Raw genomic sequence first — 23,896 nt, forward strand, 5'->3', positions numbered from 1 at the left:
CCAGCTCAGTCCTGCTGAGTTCCTCCAGTGATTGCTACTGAACCTCAGTGAGCTGAGCAGGGTGAAATTATCACAGGCACTGGTGACAAGCTGTGAATGTTTCCTCTCTGTCTGGGAACTTTTGCTAGCTTTATTTTGAGATGAGGAGAGGATGGGAGCTTTTTTGTAATCCTSCTTCAGGCCAAAGTTTGTTATTCCTCTAGCAGCAGATGGTAAATACACTATTTAGGTCTCAGGATAGTCTGTTTCACCTGATTTCCAGCCTGAAACTCGATTCTTCAGATCCCTGCCAAGTTACATTTTTCCCCTGGAAGTAGTCTGTATTACAGAAAATATTACCAACCCCACCATGACTTGACTCTCTCCATGGGAATGTCCCCCCAGGCTCATACTATAGACAGAGACAAATCCAGACTGCCCACCTGGAAGTACACCTGTAGTTGTGGCAAGTCTGAAGTGTCACTAAAACCTGGCAGCTGCATGGGGAGCTGCTGCTAAGAGCTTTGCACAAAAAAAGGGGGGGGGATGATAGGAGTGCATGGTAATGTGAGCTGTTCTCCACAGGGTAAATACTTGATTTGGGTGGCYACAGAAGAGCAATGTGGTTGCTGAGCTGTGGAAGTCTACCTATAGCATAGTGAAGGTAGGTGAGATGAAGTCCACCCTCTGTTCCTCTGACTCTGTAGCGCTGGCATCAAGAGGACAGGGGACAAGATTTCTTTCTGCAGAGCGGCTAGCGGTTCTGCTAGCATGTTCTATCATTAACTGATACCTTCAGYGCTTTGTAATGGTGGAGAAATCTGTGCCCTACTGAAAGGGGCACCTTTTAGTTTAGTTGTCCCAGGTGTTAGAGTAGTTCTGCAGGTGTCTTATGATAAAACACTGCAGAAGGGGAGTATGGGCAAGAGGGTGGTGGGTGCCCGCAAGCTGCCACAGAAGAACTGGAAGCACAGCACTTGTGGTCTATTCCAGACAAGGATGCCTCCACAGAAGCCATTTTAAGGTGTTCAAGAGGATCTTTGCAGCTTTGAAGACAACATTGGCAGCAGTTTGATTCCCCGGTGGAGAAAGATTTTTTATTTTTTCAAAGTTTAATCATGCTCATCAATGTATACATTATTCTTAAATCAACCAAATCAATATCAGCTTCCGGCTAGTGGATTTCCATATGTCTTCATGTGATGGTCTTCTGCGCATCTCCACTGTAGTTCTGAGTCAGGCTGACATTTAATATTGTTTTGCTACATTGTTAAGCTGTATTTGTCTCTGAGTGTGTGTGGGGGGGATGCTTGTGTATGCAGGGTACTGCTGAAGGGATAAAACGTTTCCAGTAGGCACCTTGGAGTCTGCACTGGAGCTGTTGTGGAAGGAGGGGGTGTGTGTGCGTGTGTGCGAAGTGTCTGCTTGAGGTCTGGCCAGAGACTGGCCCCTGGTCTCTCTCCGTGGTGGGGAGGGAGGATGCAGAGGGACAGAGATAGAGTACAGACTCTAACTGGACTTTGTTATGCCCCTTGTGGTATTTACTCTTACAGTCTCCTTTACTTCCCCTTTCAAGTCGTGCCTGAAAGTCAGAACTGACTTTCAGGCAGAACTCACCTCTGGAGTAAAGGTGGGTGAAACAACTCCAGCTAAGACCCAAGGTGCAGTTGGGCTAAAAATCTCCTGTTGGATTCTGAAGTATCAAACCGTGCATGTGTACACTAGGATATTTTATCCGGGTGTTTTATCTGTCTTGGGAGAAGGAGGATACCTGAGAAAAGCTTGAGAAACGTGGCACTGCACAGACCTCATGAGCCATTGGAGGGGTTGTAAATCCAACGGCAGGAGTGAGGTCCAGGTCTGAGATGGAAACACCAGTGGGAGGGTGGAAGGTGAACCGCTGAAGAAGACTTGTGAAGAAGAGGAAGAGCTCCATTTTGGCGAGAGTCTCACCAGCGCAGATCCTCCGCCCTGGAATGAAATGGAGAACGGGCCATAAGAGTGTCAGTAGCAGCTGCTTCTCGGGCGGTTGTCAGGGGCTTTGAACTCTGACTGGACAAATTCAAAATTCAGGCCCTTTGGTAATGCAGAAATTGTGAATCTTGCATTCATTTGGCAGGGACCCCCTCCCCCCCGGTTGATTTTGCCTTTACAAGTTACTTCTTGTTTTTTCTTTATTTGTAGGCAATAGCTATCCCCATATATCATCAAACTATCCTGAATCAGAGTGACATGATGCATTGGGCTGGACAGGTATTGAAGTGACAAGACCTGGCCTGACCAGTCACGGCCTTCCTTGTCATGAATGGATTACAACGATCTTGTCCGACAGCAGGTGCAAAGAGGACTGATGTGTTTCTTGGCCGTTCTGTTCTTCATTCAGTCCCCTAAGAAGGCAGGGACATCACAGTTCATCACTGGGATGATCAGATACCTCTGTTGGGCAGATTGTTGGCTCTGTGCTGTTCCTGAGGAGTGTTGGTAAGGAGCATATATTGATGAGAGAGGGACTACAGACTGAGTACTCAACTAAGGGTGAAGAAGGTGCATCTGCCATATTCCTGAGATAGTCATGGGCAATGTGATAGGCCCTGGGGGAAGGCTACAAGACAAGAGAGCTCAGAACAAGGGCAGTCAGTCCTGGGCACCARTTCACTTGGGAAAGAGTGTGTGTGGGATGTTCAGCTCCTCTCAGAGCTTGACAAATAGAAGAGAAGATACCTGCTGAAAAAGGCATGAAAGCATCTTTCTTTACAAACTTTCCCTCAGAGTCAAGGAAATGCTCGGGGTGGAATATGTCAGGTTTCTCCCAATGAGATTTGTCTCGCAGGACAGAGGCCAGCAAGGGGATGGTGTAGGTTCCCTGCAAATCAAGGTAGAGTAGTTATTCCATTGCTGATGGGCTTGTTGTGATCATCATAGCAGTCATGACTGCTGGAGCTCCAACAACCCACTTTGTTTACATGGGAACTACTGCCAGGGTAGCTGCGAACATACCAGACTGAGCGAGCATCTCTTGATGTAAGTAGGACCTAAAAGGGGACATGTTGCAGAAAAGATGAAAGAAGAGAAGGAGTGCTAAGAGCTTCTCACCTTGGGAATGAAATAGCCTTTGAGAGTGACATCTGTAGTAGTTGCATGAGGCAAGTTCAAAGGCAGGATGTTAGCAAACCTTTGGATTTCATGGATGACAGCATCTGTATATGGCATTTGAGTTCGATGTTTGATTCGTGGTGGGGTTGAACCTATCACTTGCTCTATCTCTTTTTGGACTTTTTCTGTGAAAGAAATATGGATCATGCACAGATTGCTCACTCAAAGTCTCTTTCTCCTGCTAGGAATAATAGGAAGTGGAGAAATCACTTTTTGTTTGGCCCTGCCCAGAGTGGAGTCCTACGCACAGTGACCTGGTGAGGAGGCTGCTGGGTGCCTCGTTCCACTTACTCTGAATTTCAGGATATTTCATCATAAGTAGAAGGCCCCAGCGTAAAGTGGAGGATGTGGTCTCCATGCCAGCTGCAAACAGATTCCTCACAATCTCTGTTAAATTGTCGTTATGGAAGTATCCATTGGTATTACCTTTCTCCTGGAAAAAATGAATTATTAACAGTATTACCTGATTAAAGCTTTCAGAAGGCCYCTTTAAGCTGGAGAATTGGTGATTATTTTCATATGCTGTTCTCATGGAAGAGTTAAGATCCAGAGAATGGAAAGAAATGTGAAACTATAACAAAGACAGAATCTCTTAACTTTGGTGAAATAAGGATTTACATTTTACTTATGAAGCAAGGAGGACAACAGAAAGTTGTCTGTCTGTGATTAGTTTATCTCCTAACTGACATGACTGCACAGTTTTTCATCCCAGCCACAGTTCTAGGTAGGACTTTTCCTCAAGCCAGACCTCTGCTGAAAAAACAGTTCTTTAGCTATTCTCTTAAATGYGAAAAGGAAACCGAGAAGATTTGAAGAAGATGCTAGGGTTCAACTACCTCTTGTTGTCGGACGAGAAAAGTGTCAATGAAGCTCCTCTGGTCATTTTTGTCGAGGGTTTTGAGATGATCTAGAAAAGTGACCTTAATAAAATCACCAATTTCATCTCTATTCTTCAGAAGGGTTTTGTGGCTCTTCAGGAGGAATCCAAGGACTGGGTACGTGTTGTACAGCTGCAAGGTGGAGAGATGGAGAGGAAGCAAAGATGACTGCTAAGAAGAAGTACCACAGGTCAGAAGTGCATATTGACAAAAGTCCTTACTGAAAATAGTGTGCATCCTTATGGTCACAATGCAAAATATCCCTTTGTCCTCCCTTCTCCCTGGACAACCATGCAAAGTGGTTAAAATTAATGACTTCTTGCACCATGTCTTAATCATCCTTGTCAAAAGTGACCTATAAATCATTTTTATGCAGATACCCTTGATTACAAACACATTTTCCTACTTCTATACTCCTCCCTCTCCACACCAGCTTGACTTGTAYATCTCAAGTTTAAGAGAGATCTCAAGTTTAAGGTTCCTGTTGTTCTCATGCTGTTTCCTGACTGTGTGGGAGATGGGGAATAATGACTAACTTATGTCTCGTGGACACACACTCCTATATTGTATTACTTAGCCTTGAATTCTACTTCATGAAATGAGAAACTAATAATCTCTCAGGCCATGCTGGCAGGATAAATTCATAAGTAGTRTGAGATATCCTTTTTGGGAAGCATTTGTCATATTTGTCATTTGCAGGTAGATGTGTTGTGATGGTGAGGAGTGAGGGGATGTGCAGCTACCCTCTGTGTAATGCCTGCTTTTGAAGAGGACTATGCAAACAGTATGAATTACCGAAACTGTTGGACTTCCAAGAAGCCTGACATTTTCATTCACCAAACACAGGAGCCTTTTAAATGTGGGATCTTCATAGTCATACCGCTTTCCAAGCAATATGGACACAACGACATTAGCGACAGCTGCATTCAGCATCAGGGTCATCTCAAGGGGTTTCCCTAGYGTGGGAAAAGTTTGTGCACATAATATGGTTAATGTTTATTCTAATAAATCAAAGTATTATAGTAGCTACTGTGTGGTAGCTAGCCACACAATCAGAGAGGCGTGCTCCATGCTCTACCTGACTAAATGGAACATGCCTGGAGCATGCTGTGTTTCCTCTAGGGTATGTGAACCTGGGTCTTCTTCACATGGGGTCTTCTCAGGGTAGAGAGAAAAGATTGGGAGAGATCTGTGTGCACCCACTTCTGGCACGGATACACAGTCAGGAGGCTGCTGAGCATAAGATCCAAATTTGTCAGGAGGAACAGCTCCCCCAACCAACTTTTCACATGCCCCAAGGATTCATTAGGGCAGAGCAGARAATGAATCCACATCTTCTGTGCTCCTCTCCACTGCCTTAGTGACTTTCATAAAGCTTTCTGACCTCCTCTTTCATGGGAGCTCCTCTGCTTGGACATGTTCACTCCTGGACACTCTTCCTTTCCTGTTGCATTTACAGATTTCAGGCCCCTCTGGGATATCCCATTTTCACCTAACCATAGCTCCTGTTTTCTGGGGGTCAAGGGGAATACTTGAAGCCTAGACTAGCAAGATGAAGTGGAAATATGATTCTATGCTAAGATTGGTAAGGCAAAATTTGGACAAATTCTGGATCAGAAATCTGGAAGAATTCTGCAAGAACACAGCAATGCATAGCTGCAAGAGATTAAGCATAGAGAGTACTTCAAATCACAGAGAAATCTCCTGCTGTACAAAGCCGGCTACTGCCAACCTTGTACACTCACCTGCTGAAATTCCTGCTGTTGGTAAATTAGCCTACTGAAAAATAATCATGGCTGATTATTAAATAATCCTGGCTCATGATTATGAACCAAATGTGTAACTGGATCATCTGTCTCCTGCTGGAAAGGATTTCCCAGCTATGAACATTTAAGGACAATCAAAGTTTTAGTAGGTATGCATGTCCTTGCATTTGCCTTCTGCTTTCATCCCCATACCTCTAAATTTATCAAAGATTGTCATTTATGGTGGCGTTCCACACGGAGGGAAACGTTCCTTTCCTCAGTTGTACTGTTTTGGTGTTTGACTCCACGTTCAACTTCCATTACCTCATTGTATGCTTCTCATTTGCCTGTCAGGCAATTGCCAGGTAGATAGACAGACAGACAGATGGACAGATAGACTATGTAAACTTATGACTTCATTGATGCTGGAAAACAGTATATCTCTGAGGGAGCTCTGAGCTACTTCCTCCTCATCCTTGGTATTCTTGTGGGAAACTTGAGGAAAATTAGAGAAGTTTCATGAAAGTAAAAGTCTGCTCACCTTTGTGTGTCTCAATGGYGTCTACCAGGTGTCCATACTCTTCCACAATGAAGTCCTCTATGGCCTTTTTGCCCATTCCAAAGTCTCGTAAGGTTGTGAGAGTAAATCTTCGCATCATTTTCCAGTTTTCTCCTTGAGAGAATAAAATTCCTGAAATGGAAAATGAAAACACAGAATTAGAAATTTCAAAAACAGGATAAAGATCCCTTACCCACTTTGAATCCAGGCAAAGGTGAGCACTGGTAAGAAATACTTCAAATTCTCAAAGTACATCATGTCTTTACGTAGAGTGAAATGAGACAGGAAAGAAATATTGGGTGAAAGCTATGAGAGAAGCAGCCATTGCTTAGAGTTCACATGATTGCTGATGCCTTCTGAGAGACTAAGGATTTTGTTCAGCCCTGATTAGAGCAGAGAGTTGCTTTTGTGCCTTCTCTGTGTGAGGTAGGTGTGCTTGTCATCGTGATGTCTTTTTTGGGGAATAGATGCATCTCCCCTCGGAAATACACATATTCTTCCATAGACTGTAGGAACTAAATGACAACTTCTGTTTTGGGTATCTATGTGGAAAATTTCCCCACTTGGTCAAGTGAGTCTCATGCCTGTGCATCCTAGAAAAGCTACAGAGAATTCTCAGTGGCCTCTTTAGAGAAGTTTGGGTAAAGCAGGTGCTGCAATTTACTTTCCTTGCATCTATCTCTATCATACTTTCTTATTCTTGCTGAGAGTCTCGTTCAAGAAACTTGTTCAAGTCCATACTGAGGAAAGAAACCATGTAAACATGGGTTGACTTTTAATACATTGGTTACTCACAGTTGATCACCAGATACAAAAGGGTCCATCCTTGTTCACCAGCCAACTTACCGTTTCCTTTTACTGATTTTTCTAAGACTGGTATTTCAGGTCTTCCTGCAAATGCATCTGCATGATTCACCAGAGCTTCCTTCACTGTTTCATACCCTGACAGCACCACCACTTTATTTTGTCCCATGTGAATGCTGAAGACTGGGCCATACACTTCGGACAGCTAGCGGCATAAAGGGAGACAAAAATGTCAGATAATGACCAGCAAGCCCAAGATTCTCAGCCAGCTGAAGACTCTTTTTGTTCACCTTCCCACACAGCATTGGAATTTCCCTCTGGGAGGGAACCTCATTTCCTGCAGAATGTGGCGAATAGGTCAGGGAAATACTCACAGAAATGCTGGAACTGTTACAAAGATAACGCCTCATAATAGAGTCTGCAATTCTCTACTAGGATCCCTTTTGAAAATAAAAGTCTGACTCTGCCCCTCTGAATGCCTGTGTAAGTGAGGATGGCATGTCAGAGTAGGACCGTGCCTGAGGAGTGCCCAGCAGYGAAAGGACAAAGTGCAGACTAGAGCCTAGATGCCGCCCTGGTGGGATAATACCCAAAGGTATGAAATGGTCTGGGAATTTTGGTTTTGGGACCCAGCAGAGCTGAGAAGCCCTCAGAGAGGAGCATTTTGGGGCCCTGACTTGGTAACTCAGATAACTCAGAACTCTTTACAGCAGACATGCTTAGCTACGCATGGCTTTAAAGAGAGAAACTTTAAAGATAAAGAAACTTTTCCAGCAATTGTTGTAAGAGCTGTTCAACTGATGGTCAAACACTTGGCACCATGAGCACTTCATTGAGTCCAGAGTTATGGCCTTTAAGGGGACAATCCTAGGGCTCACATCTCCCACATGAACAGCCTATCATGAACTTCCGGTGATGGGAGGAGAATTTAGAAGAAAGAGTGAATCTTCTTGTATTCGAAGCTCTCTGCTCAGAGAACTTCTTGTAGCCCTGACTGTGAGCCAGAAGCTTCCTTAGCCAGACAGGGAAATGTAAGAAAAAGAACAACAGAAGTGGCTACCTCTAGCATTGTCCGATAAGGCCTCTTCAGATCCATGATGTGCAGATTTCCGATGATGGGTAGAGGCCTGGGTCCTGGGGGAAAGCTCTTCCTTGCATAGTTCTTCCGGTAGTGTTCTCTTTTCAGAACCAGAAGGAGAATCAGGATAAGCACCAAGCCTGCAGCAGCAAGGCTGGTCCAATCCATTGTCATTCAGCAGGGGCTTAGCTGGAGAGGGGAAAACGCAAGCCAAAGTGCAATCTCCTGTCAGACGTTAAGAGTCTGCAGCACTAATGACACTCATAAAGCAGTGGAGATATGAGCTTCACTGCTAACAGATGACAGGAGTTCTCTTCTGAGTTCTCCTCCAAGGATAATTCCTATTAGGCACTCTCCTCACCAGATATGCTCTTTTGCTTTTTTTTAGTTACTGTTTAATGGGAGGCATGTGACTTTCTAAACTAACCTTGTGCATCAGTACATAAATCTAGGGCATTAGGTCAATTTTAAAACATCAAATCAAGCAGCAACTTAAATTTGGAGGGTGAAAGTTTGTATCTAAAGCAGTAGCTGACCCCAAAGAGACACTGAAACCTAGAGAAAGAGATCTGCAAAGGATACCCAGGGGTCATCCTTAACATTTAAGGACTCTGCTCTTAGACATTGCTGTCTCAACCTTTTCTTTAAAACTATCTAAGACTTTCCTCTTGGGATACATATTAAAGGGCTCTCAATTTTTAAATATCATAAAATTGTATTTATATACACTATGCATTGCATTGCACTATATACTGCAAATTAAGTTCTTGTAGTTTTCCTACTTTTCCATTTTTTCTCTATAAAGCTACTTGCAGCTTTGAAGCTTCTTTTCCCCTAAATAGAAGCTATGGGGAGTTGGAGCTGTTGTAAAGATTCCTCTGCAGTAAGCTGGAGGCACTGTGGGTGTTAGTGTGGAAGGTGCATTGATTAGAAATGCTCAGGAAAGTCAGAGCTTAACGGCRAGCTCCTCTGAGCTAACCAGATAATATAGAGACGCATACAGATCTTTGAACTAGTCAGAGTTCAAAACAGATTGAAAGGTAGGGTGAGACCAATTTGGCCAAGTGGTGAGATCTGCGTTGGTCTAATAGTCACAGCTTCCTTTATCAAGAGCAGAGGGCAAAAAGCACCTTGAAGGCACTGTTCTTTTCTCCCTAAATCAAAAACCAAAACAGGCCACACAACCAACACCTCAAATGTTCGTAATTTTCTCATATAGCTAAAAGACTTAGTGCAACCAAAGCTCAGGGGAACCCAGATCTTAGAAGCTGGCATCTGTCTTGTGGCAATCTAAAAGTTAGGTGTGATGAATCCTCCTACTTCAGATGTGGTATGTGCACTAAGTTCAAAATATTTCCTTTTAAAAAGTGAGTAATTTGACTTTGGAGGCTGAGTGTGGTATTAACTTATGGAGCATGGCCAGCGGGGCCTATTGCAGCTAAATGATGACCTGTATAGGAGAAGATAAAAACTTTAGCACATAACTTGTATCTGATGTAATGTACCTCTCTGGACCGGGTATCCAGTTGTGAACACAAGGCTATGACTGCATAATAAACTAGATAAGGCCAGGACACTCTCTCTGATGCTGGAAATTGGGTTCAAGCAGAAAGATCTTGATGGTGCAAAACTGATTTCAACTCTTCTTTGTGGCAAAGAGTGGAAAATAATAATAAAAAAAACATTACTAAATTCAAGAACAACATCCACTGCTCTCTTCTCTTCCACCAGGCCAGTCCTCTTATTGTAGAAGGCTGTCAGGTTGATCAGACATGATTTCTTCTGCATATATCCATGCTTACTACTCCCAGTCACCTTCTTGTCCTCTTTATGTTTGGAACTGATTTCCAGGACTCTGCTCCATCACCTCCCCAGGAATTGATATGAGAAGATATTACTGCAAGGTAAAGGGAGGTTGCTCTTGTAGAAGGAGAATACTGCAATGCATGCTTGCAACAGTCATAATGTAAGACACGTCAAACGCCAGACTGGCTTGAGAGAACATTTCTGGAGAAAGAATAGGACCGGTTTGGATGACACTACTGACTTTCCTGTTGGGGGACCATAGGGTACAACAGGGTCCTCTCCTATGGCTACACGAACCATACATCCCAGGGCTGTTGATCAAGGCTAATCAGGTCTTCTGGGCAATTGACAGCTCTCAGAGGCAGAGATATCATCGTTCAAGTCTCTGTTCCTGACAACTGTTGACACTCCAGCAACTCTTGATCGTTAATCCTAAAAGTGTGTCATATCTGGGGAATGGAGGAAATTCTTCCTCCCTTGCAACCTTCCTTTTCCTGGGGAGAAGACAAACTCAGAGGCCTATATTTTGAAAGAGAGAAACCTCATCAAGCTAGATCTAGGTCAGAGGTGCTCATAGCCACCTTTTCCCTCAGATGCTATTGCCAGTTAATGCTCCCTTTTGAAGAAACTCTATCCTTTCCCTTCTGAGCAGCTCTATATTTCCCCTCAGATAGCATTGCAAAGACTGAATCAGGCAGGTAGTGGATGCTGCACCTCCATTTTTGGTGCTGACTCTCCTGGGCCTGGCACCAGCATCTGAGTTTTAGGCAAGCCTGTGATCTCCAGCAGCAGGTCTGGGACCATACTGCAAAATGTCATTTGCTTCAAGCTACAATTCCCTCTTGTTTGTTCTGGGGCTAGTATCAGCTACAAGAGTACCCTGTTTGGATTGTGTTTGCAAGAGGAAAACTGCTCTCTGATCACAGAATCATATAATCAATAAGGTTGGAAGCAACCTCTGGAGATCATCTCGTCCAACCWCCCTGCTCAAGCTGGGTCACCTAGAGCATGTTAGACASGGTTGCATCCAGGCGGACCTTGAAGATCTCCACAGAAGGAGACTCCACAACCTCTCTGGGCAACCTGTGACCGGGCTCATTCACTCTCACAGGGAAGAAATTCCCCCTCACGCTCAGGCGGAACTKCCTGTGCTTCAATTTCTGCCCATTGCCTCTTGTCCTGTCACAAGGGACAACTGAAAAGAGTTTGTCCCCGTCGCCTTGACACCCTCCCTTCAGGTACTTGTACACATTGATCAGATCCCCCCTCAGTCTGCTCTTCCCCAGGCTGAACAGGCCCAGCTCTCACAGCCGTTCCTCACAGGGCAGGTGCTCCAGCCCTCTGAGCATCTTCATAGCCCTACGCTGGACTCTCTCCAGTAGCTCCATGTCTCTCTTGTCCTGAGGAGCCCAGAACTGGACACAGTACTCGAGATGAGGCCTCCCCGGGCTGAGTAGAGGGGCAGGATCACCTCCCTTGACCTGCTGGCAACAGTCTTCCTAATGCACCCCAGGAGACCATTGGCCTTCTTGGCCACAAGGGCACATTGCTGGCTCATGCTCAACTTGTCATCCACCAGCACTCTCGGGTCCTTCTCTGCAGAGCTGCTCTCCACAAGGTCAGCCCCCCACTTTGTACTGGTGCCTAGGGTTATTTCTCCCTAGGTGCAGGGCTCTGCATTTGCTCTTGTTGAACCTCAGGAGTTTCCTCTCTGCCCAACTCTCCAGCCTCTTCAGGTCTCTCTGAATGGCAGCACAGCCCTCTGGTGTGTCACCCACTCCTTCCAGCTTGGTATCATCAGCAGACTTGCTGAGGAGGCATTCCGTGCCCTCATCGAGGTCATTGATGAAGAAGTTGAACAGGATGGGATCCAGTCCTGAGCCCTGGGGGACACCACTAGCCACAAGTCTCCAACTAGACTCCATGCCACTGATGACGACCCTCTGAGCTCTGCCTTTCAGCTAGTTCTCAATCCGCCTCACTGTCCACTCGTCTAACCCACACTTCCTGAGCTTCTCTAGGAGGATGTTATAGGAGACAGTGTCAAAAGCCTTGCTAAAGTCAAGGGACACAACGTCCACTGCTCTCCCCTCCTCTACCCAGCCAGTCATTCCATCATAGAAGGCTATCAGATTGCTTAAGCAGGATTTCCCCTCCGTGAATCCATGCTGGCTGCTCCTGATCTTTTCCTCCATATGCCTGGAGATGACATCCAGAACGAGCTGTTCTATCCCCTTTCCAGGGATGGAGGTGAGGCTGACAGGCCTGTAGTTGCCTGGGTCCTCCTTCTTGCTCTTCTTGAAGACTGCAGTGACACTGGCTTTCTTCCAGTCCTCAGGCACCTCTCCAGTTCTCTAATACCTTTCAAAGATGATGGAGAGCAGCCTGGCAACAACATCCACCAACTCCCTCAGCACCCRTAGGTGCATCCCATCCGGGCCCATGGATTTGTGGATGTCTAGCCTGCCCAGAAGGTCTCTAATCCTATCCTCCTCAACCAAAGGAAAGTCTTCCCTTCTCCAGACTTTCTTCCTCACTTCCAGGCTCTGGGATTCCTGGGGGCTGCCCTTAGCAGTGAAGACTGAAGCACAAGCGGCATTCAGTAATTCTGCCTTCTCKGTATCCCTTGTCACCAGGGCCTCTGCCCCATTCAGTAGTGGGCCCACGTGGGCCCACATATTCCCCAGTCTTCCTCTTGCTACTGATGTATTTGAAGAAGCCCTTCCTGTTGTCCTTGACATCCCTTGCCAGACTCGATTTCAGCTGGGCCTTAGCCTTCCTCGCAGCATGTTTACGTACTCTGGCTGCATTCCTGTAATTCTCCCAAGTAGCCTGTGCCCTCTTCCACTTTCTGTGTACTTTCTTCTTCTGTCTGAGTTTGGCCAGGAGCTCCTTGCTCACCTTCTGCCCCTTTTGCTGCACTTCTTACTCATAGGGATGCACCGCCCTTGAGCTTGGAGGAGGTGATGTTTGAACACTAGCCAGCTCTCCTGGACCCCTCTTCCTTCTAGGGCCTTAACCCATGAGATTCCTCCAAGTAGGTCTCTGAAGAGCCCAAAGTCCGCTCTCCTGAAGTCCAGGGTTGCAATCCTGCTTGTTGCCTTACTTCTTTCCTGCAGGATCCTGAACTCCACCATCTCATGGTCACTGCAGCCAAGGCTGCCTCCAGCCTTCACATCTCTAACCAATCCCTCTCTGTTGGTAAGGACAAGACCCAGCAGGACACCCTTCCTCGTAGGCTCCGCCACCATTTGTGACAAGAAGTTATCATCAGTGCATTGCAGGAGCCTCCTGGACTGCTTGCGCTTGCTGTGTTGTCCCTCCAGCAGATGTCAGGGTGGTTGAAGTCCCCCATGAGAACCAGGGCCTGTGATCATGAGGCTACCTCCAGCTGTCTATAGAAGGCCTCATCAGCTTCCTCTTCCTGCTCAGGTGGCCCTGGTGGACACCCACAGCAGTGTCCCCCATGTTAGCCTGCCCTTTGATCTTTACCTATAAGCTCTCAACTGCCTCCTCCTCCTCCACCCCTAGGCAGAGCTCGATGCATTCCAGTTGCTCTCTCACATAAAGAGCAACTCCACCACCTCGCCTCCCTGGCCTGTCTCTCCTAAAAAGCACATAGCCATCCATGACAGCATCAGAAACTCTCTGATTAAAAGGGAATTGGTCAATGTAAGTTCAGAAATAGAGAAAGGGTCAGAGATAATTGCTGTGCTTATATAAAAATTGCCACAAACATTTTAAGTCCAATCTTTTCATATTATGCAATCACACTGTATGGCCTGGGCTTATGTGTCTTCAGTAGAGGCACTTGGCTTTGACTTCAGACCACAGCAATTTCAGGAAGAGAGAAAGAAAGAAGAGCCTATAGGATTCCCTGGGAATGGGGAGTCAAGGTTGAAGAGAAAAGTGAGAAGAGAGGGACTTGGCTAGCTGAGGAAAGAGGGCTGAGGTACAGTTTATCTTTGTGTTACTTCATGCATGACAGAGTGAGGAGAAGAGAAGGAGATGTGGAAAAAAGTCCCTGGACGGGAACCTTGGAAGAGGAGCTAGAGAGAGCCTACTCTTTTGCCAGATAGTCTGGGATGTTGTCAGGACCTCTGGAGCAAAGGCCAGGCCATTTTGCGTACGTGGAAGGTGTCCTGCAGGGCTTACGTCCAGCTGTGTGCCAATTGGCCTGTTTCTACCCCACCTCCCCAGAGGAGGCAGAAGGGCACAGTGCTTGTCCTGCCTTGCACATATTTGCAATTTAATTATTAACAAGGAATGAGTCAGGTGCTAGCTCTTTAAATGAAGTGAGAGGGTGATTCTGGGTTGCTTCCTGAGAGATGGGTGCCAGGTTACATCGGTGCGGTGTTTGAGAACAAGCACTGCCCCTACCCACCTGTGCAAGACTCTTTGGCATTTTGGGAGGAAGCTGGGAGAGCTGGAGGTGTCTCCTGAAATGCAGTGGGAGTGGGAGTGCAACCCCGGCTCCATTCCCCTTGCCAGCTCAGTCCTGCTGAGTTCCTCCAGTGATTGCTATGAGCAGGGTAGAATTATCACAGGCATTGGTACAGGCTGTGAGTGTTTCCTCTCTCTTTTTCTTTCATYTTTTTTTCTCCTCAGTCTTATCCTTAAATGCAGAGAGATGTTCACRATATTTCATCTTGAATGTCTTGAGTTTTTGAGATCCTACTTCAGGCCAAAATCTTTGGCTCCTCCAAGGTCTGATAGGTGGTTTCTCTAGACATGTCTTGAACCAACTGAGCTGTTAGCAGAGTATTTGCTAAGGTCAAATACTGCACTGCTCTGTGGTGTTTTACATAGTGTAGGAGTGAGAACTCATGCATTCTTTCAGTAGTATGAAATAAATTTGGTTCTTGGTTGTCTCAGTAACAAACTTAGTAGATCARGAACAATTCTTTTCAAATTTTCAGTGCTTCTTATGTAAAGTGAACCAGATAAAATGGACTGAAGCATAAGAATCATTGGTCTGCCCGTTGGCCAATCTTTCTGGAAAATTGTGAGAGCTGTCTATGTTGGCTATGTCCAGCCAACACAGGTGAGCTCTYGATTTTTTCTAAATTATCCCGGGAACATTTTTCGTCCTGGCCTAGTCATTCACCAGCTCTATTCCTGGACAAAGTTTTCAGGTACCCCTGGGCCAGCATTTTTGATGCAAGCACCTGGTCTTGGAGGGAAGAAACCAGTGTACTGGCATCAATTCATTGACAGTGCTCACTGCGCAACTGGCATTGAGTCAAGAGAATGGATCTTATTTTCTGTTGAGCTTAGTGGGACAGATAYAACTATATTAGGTTCTGAAAACATGCCACAGACTATTTTTGCAAGAAGCAAATTACAAGTATTGTGGTAGCAGGTTGGTCTGGGTAGAAGCCAAGCTGCGGTGGGAGCAACTGTATGTAYGGAGTTTTTGTGAGTACTTGTGTGTGGAGAGAAGGCCTTCCCACACTGAGACCACCTGAAACTTTCAGTCAGGACTGATTCACYCAGTAACCACTGAAAGCACAGCATTGGTTGCTGTTCCAAACAAGGCTGCATCCACAGAAGCCATTTTTATTCAAATAYGATTAACTCAGTTTCATTCGGTGGAAAATGTTTTTTATTTTTCAAGGCTTCAGTTAATCTCACTAATATGCACGTTATCCTGAACTAGTTTTGGCTTCCGGATGTTGAATTTCCCCGTGTTTTCATTTGATCATCTCCTACATGTCTGCCCTGTAGTTCTGAATCAGGTCAACATCTAATGTTGTCTTGCTGAAGGCTGTACTGTGTGTGTGTATTTGGGATATTGTTGAAGGGTAAAATGTTTGAGGAACTATGAGCTGCCTAGGAGGTGAGGTAGAAGAAAGTTTCCGGGTCTCATTGTGCGTTTCTGTGATCTGTACAATAACATTTGAGCCCTGGCCCAAAGACTGCTTCTTGGCCTCTCTCCTAGATTTTAGTCATCTAAAAGACAACTTTCCAGGCTAAACTAGTCTTCTACGATCTCTCTTTGTCAAAAAGGAAAGAAAGACCAATCTATAAATGATCAATAGGTTAGGTAGAGTAAATCTCCCTCTAGAAGGATCAGTCTTTTTTCTCGWTTTTTTTGAGGGACCCTGAAGGACTAGTTTCTCTGGAGCAGMAGTTTTTTGCAGAGGAGAAGAATCGGTACTTGGTAGACAAGGTTCTAGGTTATTATTGAAAGAATGTAAGACAGAACTGGAGAGCAGAACACTTTTATTTTTTTCTCTTTTGTTTTAACTAACTAAATATAACTATTTATTAACTAACTAAATATAACTATCAGAGCATCATTCTAAAAGATTTACTCACAGTGAGTAGTACTTTCTCACACAAGTATTACACTGTATTAAACACCTACAGTCACTGATATTACCCTAGTTGCTGCAGATAAATGAAAGACCTTTTGAATTCTCAAATAGGATTTTGAAGAATAAGATTTTTAGTCTCTCTACATATGCAATTTTTTTCAAGTATTTTGACACTTTTTTTGTTAATTATGCACAAAATACTTATACAATTTTTACATATTCAACATAAACATGTTCGTCATTCTTCATTTTTACAAAAAAATAATTGTTTGAAGGCTTTGTAAGAGTAAAAGATTCCTTCCAGCTAACAAAGTAGCAAACATTCAGTCCTTGCACATCTGCAAAAGAAAATATCTCAAAATAGTGCAAAGTGTACTACAACAATCATGTATTGTCAGTCATAGATAAGAATCTGATGCACAAAGCAGTGGACAGCATTTTCTARTATTTTTGTTAAGTTTTTCAAATAAAAATATGTTAACAGAATAGAAAAAAATCTCCTATGTTATTTCGTATGAGAGGAGGTTTCCCCTTAAATATAAGTAAGACTTGAAATAAGGTGCCAATACAAAAGTCTTGAAAGTTCGTTTACTGTAGCTTGTCCTTCAGAGAGCTTAGTGGTGGCTTTGTACATCTGAATAAAGTCTAGAGGCACTATAACCTTTTGTTAGTTCTTCGGCTCTTGTCCATTGCCTCTTGATGAAAAACATCATTTAGGTATGCACAGACGTGTGACTCAGCTTCCATTCACTCTTCTCTCATAGAACTTCAATTCCCTCAATTTTTGTCTTGCTTAACTGGGCAGTTGTTATAATCAGCACTTGTTTGTAATTAATTCATCCTAATTTAGCTTCAATTTTCTGTTTCTGCTTTGTCTTGTCTTAGGAGGAAGTGACTTCAAAGGTAGAGAGTCGCCACACAGATGTTCTCAACTCAAGTCTTTTGCAGTTTGAACATAGCTGCTTTCTGACCAGTCCTTAACAACAACACACACTTTTCCTTGGAGTAAACATTTTGTTCAGGTTATACATATACATATATTAACAGCTCTATCATCCACTTGTTAACATTGGCTTTAGCAAGACAGTATTACATAATATATATATATATATATATATATATGTTTTTTTTTGTAGCTCCTACTGGATTCCCTTATTCTGTCTTTGAAATAGCCTTATTAATTCTGTGCCGATAATTAAATTTGTCACCAGTTCACTTTGTTCTCCTTTTAAATAAACATGTTAACAAAAAATCTTGTCACTCCTAGTGCCACTTAGCATATTTCCTCAATTGCTATAATCCATGTTTTGCAGTGAAAATTATCTCAGCATTTTGTTTCCTGTCATTTAATCATTCTCTGATTTATAGTAGATTTTTTTCCCCAACCAACAATACGACAACATAGTTTCTTAAGAAGCCAATCTTGGATACTTTGATGAAAACCTTATTAGAATCCAATTAAAAAATATCGATCCATTCCTTCATTACCATCTGCTTAATTACCTCTAAGCAGTTAAAGGTTGTGACTCTCACTCAGGAATCTTACAATTAAATAAGGTATCTTGTAATAGGCTTGAAATGTACAGATTATTTCAATGGCTGTATTGTCTCAGTGATGACAAATGGTAACATACAGATAACTTTCCAGAACAATTCATGTTTTTTTCTCATTTTAGATGATCAAGTATATTGGAAGGAACCAATTATTTCGACTGATCTTAGCATAATGACAACATACTCTAAAATAAAGCTTATTTTATACAAAAATATAGCTATCTACAGCTCCTTCTTGAAAATCAGGAGTGGTCAGGATGGTACTCAGATTTTGTTTAACATTAAAAATTGAAACAGCACCATTAGGACAAYGATTAAAAATTTTTTTTTCCTACATCATGGCTTCAGATCTATTGTGCTCGTCATGGTAGTTGGAATGAATTTCAGGTAGTTTCTCCTCTTCTGGAACCTGCCATAAAAACCAAAGAAGAGTTCAGCTGATGACATAGAGAACTCATTTTGTCCTAAGAAGAGATTAATGTGCGCTGCTAAGGTCATTTTCTTTACATGTATTACCTATTTATTAACAGTGACCCAGACTTACATCAGCTAGCAATTCTGAATTCTGAGGAATGAATTCAGGGTGTTCTTAATAAAAGAACACCCTAACAYTCACTTTAACTACCAGTGTGCAAAAGTCCTATTTGGGGTTTTGAAGAGCTCTGAGGAAAAAAGATGTTCATCTCTAATGAAATTCAGAGGAAGTTGTATGCCAAATATAAACCTCTTTTCCTACTAAAGCTCACTTACTTTATTTCTGTGAGTAGTTCTACTGATACTATTGGACCTCCAACTGAGCACAGTTGTATTATCCCTGGTCAACACAGGGATAATTCAGTCATTCACACTCTGTGAATTCCTCAGTCACACTTCAAAATTTTCTTCTTCCTGCTATTTTCAGCATGTATGTAAGAAAGCCTGTTTCAAGTCTTGTTGTAAACAATGCTTGTKACTCTTCCAAGGTCAAACAGCAAATGACTTGCACAGCTGCTCTTAAAAGGTGCTTTTTTCTGATTGTCGTCTCTACAGCTGATCTTTTGGCTCACAACTTCCCCTTAGACCACAAGCTTTCTCTGACTGAAAGCCAAATTGCATTGTTCCTGCAGAGACTTATTCATGAGAAATTTCATAAATTCTCCTTTCGGGTTCACAATATTTTATTTACATGGGATTTATATCATGCCTTTTTGAGCTTGTCCTAGTATAAAATATAAGATTTTATTTTGCCTTTTTGAGCTCATCCTAGTATGAAAGACAAAATTCAAGTTGCTTGATTTAAGAATATATTGTCAGTCTGTATTGAAAGGAGATGCAGAAACTCTACAAACAGAACTCTGAGTTTCTTAGGTTAGCCAAGATGAAATGTGTGTTTGAGTTTGTGCATTCAATTGTAGTCATCTAAGTCAGAGATATGTGTGGGACTGAACTGATCAAATCTAGATGTCTGCAATGCAGAGCTCTACATCTCAAGTAGTCAATGAAGGGTCCATCACAATCATCAGAGGGGACTTTTAAGATCCTAATTCATATAACCCTAAAATAGATCTGAAATGATTCAAATGAATAGAAAGGCTATCTTTCTTTGAGTATAGAAGAAGTATTCAGATGTAGTTGTTTCTCATCCCTGTCTGTCTTCATGTTTAAACCAATAGTGCAGATCTTCTAAGCAATAACCTCAATGGTCAGATCACTCAATCAGGAAGCAGAAGAGCTCAGTATAAGGGAGACTGTCCCTATAAATACTGAATGTATCTTCTAAATTTCATTTGGTAGGAAATTCTAGATGACACTAGAAAAGCAGCTAAATACATTCCTAAACATCATCAAGGAAGAAGGAACCTGCAGAGCAAGCAATTAAATAGAGTGAAAGTAATTCTAGTTTCAATTCATTGATTGTATTTCTACTTTATGCTCAAGACTAGTCTAATGTGAAAGATATGACTAGGTAAGAAGTCCAGAAAGATCCTGAAGGCCTGATGATGTCAAAGCCTGAGGCAAGGCAGTGGTTTCAAAGTTGACTTGTGTGTGTAAGTGATCCTTTCTATTTTAACGAAGGGTCACGCTGTTTCCCCACAAATCCCAGCAGAGTAGGACTGTAGAGTGAGGTGCATCTTCCTGTACAACAAAATTGAAGCTTCTCCATCAGGATCATTTTCCAACTATGGATTATATCTTACCTCCCAATAAACAGAGTCATCAAAGCAATTCTGATCAGATGCTTGTCCCAAGAAGGGCAGCTTTAGAATGCCACCTGCAGGCAAATGGATATCAGARGTTAAAAAATGGACATTGTGCCCCAAAAGATGTTTCTCAGAGGTGCCCTGGGGAGCCATGCAAGTTCTTTGTTGTTTTTTCTAGTCTACAGAAATGTCCAGCCCTCCTGGGATATCATGCMTCTTATTATCAGAGGTGATGCATGTTGCTGCATGCTGACATTGATGAGAGCTTGTTTTTAGCTGCACAAGTCCTTTCTAGATTTCATCCCWGATTTTACTGTTTCAGTTTGAATTTTTGTTTGGAAAGTATCCATTTTTTCCCCTCAGGAATGATGCTGTGACCTGGGATATGTCCTCAAGCAATCTTCCCAAGTATAATCAAGTTACCAGCTTTTGGACATCATATATAGCAGCTACACAGTACYGGTTTGTCTGAGATCGGTGGCTCAGATCATAGAATTTTCCCTTTACTCTACACATACCAGAGTACCTACAGGGATCCTCCATCRGACTAAGAAATCCTCAGCTGAAGTCTAGCTTTTAGGAGAATACATTCTAGTGGTTTAGAGTTACCAATATTGAGCCAGAAGGAAYCACTAAATCATCTCAGTTGATTCCTCTCCGCATATAAGGCACAAGAGATGTGAATCACATGCAGAAATCCAGTTGCCTTTGGGCATGGGCCAGGCATGGGCCCCTTGTAAATCCTGTGTTATATTTACCAGCCTAATATAGATAAATCAAATCTTTGWTTTTTTCCCATGAAATTGTTGACACATGGAAGTTTTCCTTAGGCACATCTCTAAATTCACATTACTTTCGACTGACAAATACGTTGTACTGACCTGTCAATATTCCACCTGCCAGTGCAATTCCAATCGTGCTGCCCAGGGCAGCAGCCTGCATGCTAGGTGTAAAGTGGACAGTTGCCCTGAAAAAGACAGARAAGTAAACCACAGACAACTAAAACTTGTTCCATCTTGAGGTAGAGCTTTTGGCTTACAGCTCTGCCAGGCAGGATGACTCATATGCGRAGTTTTAACCTAAAACAAGACTGAAATAAGATCAGTCTCACATGTTTTATGCCTTGGCCACAGCACTGATAAGTTCTTTGAAATGGTTGTTAGTATCTTATAAGCCTTCTGGGAATKTTCCCCTTTGTGAAAAAGACCACCATTTCATCTTCCTGTAGCCTTCTTTGTAAAAAGAATAGAAATAGCCCATTTTKTCAATTGATCTTTTTCTTGGATATCTTACAGCTGCCAGCAGTGCAATTGTAGAATCATGATAATGATTCTATTACTTTCGAAGTGCTGTGCTTGAGTTGTTGCTTTCTATGATTCTTTTAATTTTTACCCAAACTGTTAATTTGGAACAAACTTGGCATAGAAACAGTATATTAAAGGCAGGATACCAAGAAGAGTTGGATTTAAACCAGAAAATCATGTCTGGCATCAAAGCAAAGGTGCATTTTGTGAAAATAAATCATAATTAGATCCAAGGAAGAGAGAAAAAAAAAATTAGAATAAGCCTTCATTAAAAGAAACCTCTTTCTCTCTTCTCTCTATAACCTACCTGATTTCTGTTCTCACTGCAGTTACGATGATGCCTGCAATACCTCCCATTATTCCAGGTAAACCATGTAAATTATGGACTCCACAAGTGTCTTGAATGTTCAGCTTGGAGGCCATAAAWGGCTGAAACGAGAGGAAATACAAAGTTTATAGTGAATTTATAGTCTTCCATTGTCTGTAGACCACTAGGCAGAAGAAATAAGCAGAGAAGAACAAGTAAGCATGTTTCGTGTACATGGGTGAAGTTTGGCTATAAAACTTGCTATCTTCCCCTTCATTGTGAAACTATATAYGTGGAGAAAACTGAGTAGCTAAGTATAACGGTACAAATGTACAATGTGCCATTGTAAGCGTAATGGTGCAAAACATGGCAGCTCTGAGATGTTGCTGATCTTTTCAGCCACTGTAACAAAAACTTAACGGAGTGGTTAATATATATTTGCTTGTTCTGAGACTACTAGTCACTAATTTTCTTCCAGAATGTTTCTCCGTTAGGAAATGCCAGTTTGTTGAAATCAAAACAAGCAGCAATCCCAAAATGGATAGTTTTAGTCAGAATATTTTGTTTCCACATTTTGCATATGATACACTTCCATTTTGGACTTCAAAATTATTTTCCATTACAGATTTATTTAGAAATCTTAAAACACTGAAATTCAATTAATGCTGTTTCAGTGTTAATCTGAGACACAGTTTTGTTGGTGGAGGTTGCTTGGGAAAAATGGGCTTGGAACAATCATTCAAGATGATTCACAAGCATATATTTAAGTCACACTGATTTCAAAATAGGTTAACTAGTATGTGCAGTCTATAGAGTATAAACTGGTTACTAAAATTCCTTTCTAGTAAACCAATGAAGCGATAAAGAGAGCAGGGGCAGATCTTAAATACTTACAGTCAAGAAYTTGAACCCAAGGACAGAGATGATCCCAGCAATGCTCCCAATGACCATTGCAGAAAAAGGGTAGATTAACAAGTCAGCACAGGTACCCACTGCTACACCTCCTGCCAGGGTGGCATTTTGAATGAGAACCTGCACAGAATATACAGCTGTGAAGATGATATATGTAGAATAGAGACTTTTGGGGCGTCTGAATGACTTTTAAGCCTTGCTTGCATTTTTTTTTTATTTATTTCATTAGAAACAAATTGTCCACTGAAGGTTGAATAGGAATTTAAAATGTGCCTCCCTATTACTCTTTCTGGATTTGATTCAAAACGACTCTGAGACAGTTTAATCTGGGTCTACTATGGGCCTGTCCCACTTCCTGGCTTCTGACAGCAGAATCCCCACCCTTTCTCTGTGAAGTTACTGAAGTTCATCCAAACTCTTACTAAGCCAGGCTGAACTAGCAAGAACTGCATCCCACAACAGCAACAAATTCTGAAAAATCGTTGAACTGGATCAGTTCACACTGGGCTTAGAGGAGCACTGCAGAAGTACAAAGTAGTGGGTGAAAACATAAGGATTTTAGGGCAAAAGAGGGAAATATAGGATCCTGGCATCTCCAGTCTTGTCTGGCTTTGGCTGTTGCGCAGCTGAACTCTTAGACTATCACAGAATAGGTCAGTGCCTTCAGAGAATTATTTTAGCTATTTAAATACAATAATTAATGTAAGAACTTCTTAGGAATAAGACCTTCAAATACACCTGAACTTTGGAGTAATATGCCTATGGCTTTTGTCTGCAGCTGGTTCTGTGGACAAGAGAAGACAAGRGAGCAGGACCATTGCTATAATATCTGAGAGCACTGGGGTTCTCCAGATGAACTGATCCCATTGAGGAAGCATATACAAGGAGGGATGACTCAAAGTCCAATCTAACACTGTGTCTTTTAGAAGCATAATAGTCCTGATTTTGCCCACACGGTGAGCAAAGGCTCCAGACAGCTCACAGATGCTGGAAATCTACGGTATTATTCCTACTTTAGAGGAGTGACCCAATTTAACGGAGGGCTTTGCATGATTCTTACCATACTGAATTTGCCTCTGTGGTCCACCAGGCTGGAGAGGGCAAATGTTACAACAGTACATGCAGCAAGAGAGTAGTAAGTGTTGATAATTGCTTTAGTCTGGTACTCTTGGTCGTCTACAATGGCAGAGTTAAAACTGGGCCAAAACAGCCAAAGGAATAGGGTGCCTGGACGAATATAAGACAAAACCAAACAAAGATTGCTCAGTCATAAGGGATATTTTAATGCAAAAGATTCAATGCAAAAGATCTGCCTTA

At 42.7% G+C, this 23,896-nt stretch overlaps 2 protein-coding genes across 2 annotated transcripts in view; both read right to left on the reverse strand.

Moving 5' to 3' along the window:
- Positions 1-1,723: 1,723 nt before the first annotated feature.
- LOC146595909 (cytochrome P450 2K4-like) lies at positions 1,724-8,364 on the reverse strand. Its single transcript, XM_085304852.1, has 9 exons — positions 8,179-8,364; positions 7,161-7,323; positions 6,297-6,446; positions 4,806-4,966; positions 3,969-4,142; positions 3,424-3,565; positions 3,073-3,257; positions 2,701-2,842; positions 1,724-1,950 (listed from the first exon to the last, which is right to left on the reverse strand). Exons 1-9 carry the CDS (start codon positions 8,362-8,364, stop codon positions 1,724-1,726), a joined length of 1,530 nt encoding a protein of 509 aa, XP_085160978.1.
- A 9,764-nt stretch (positions 8,365-18,128) lies between these two features.
- The window catches only part of RHAG (Rh associated glycoprotein), a 14,738-nt gene continuing 8,970 nt past the window's right edge, over positions 18,129-23,896 (reverse strand). The window contains exons 5-10 of the mRNA XM_085304842.1: positions 23,640-23,806; positions 22,562-22,699; positions 21,668-21,789; positions 20,938-21,023; positions 20,054-20,127; positions 18,129-18,285 (exon numbers count right to left, since the gene is read on the reverse strand). Coding sequence (XP_085160968.1) covers positions 18,208-18,285; positions 20,054-20,127; positions 20,938-21,023; positions 21,668-21,789; positions 22,562-22,699; positions 23,640-23,806 — 665 coding nt within the window. The 3' untranslated portion in view covers positions 18,129-18,207. The remainder of the gene's footprint in view (positions 18,286-20,053; positions 20,128-20,937; positions 21,024-21,667; positions 21,790-22,561; positions 22,700-23,639; positions 23,807-23,896) is intronic.

Source organism: Rhea americana, unplaced genomic scaffold (assembly GCF_003343005.1).
Source record: "Rhea americana isolate MKP2758 unplaced genomic scaffold, rheAme1 scaffold_210, whole genome shotgun sequence".
Classification (NCBI taxonomy): Eukaryota; Metazoa; Chordata; class Aves; order Rheiformes; family Rheidae; genus Rhea; species Rhea americana.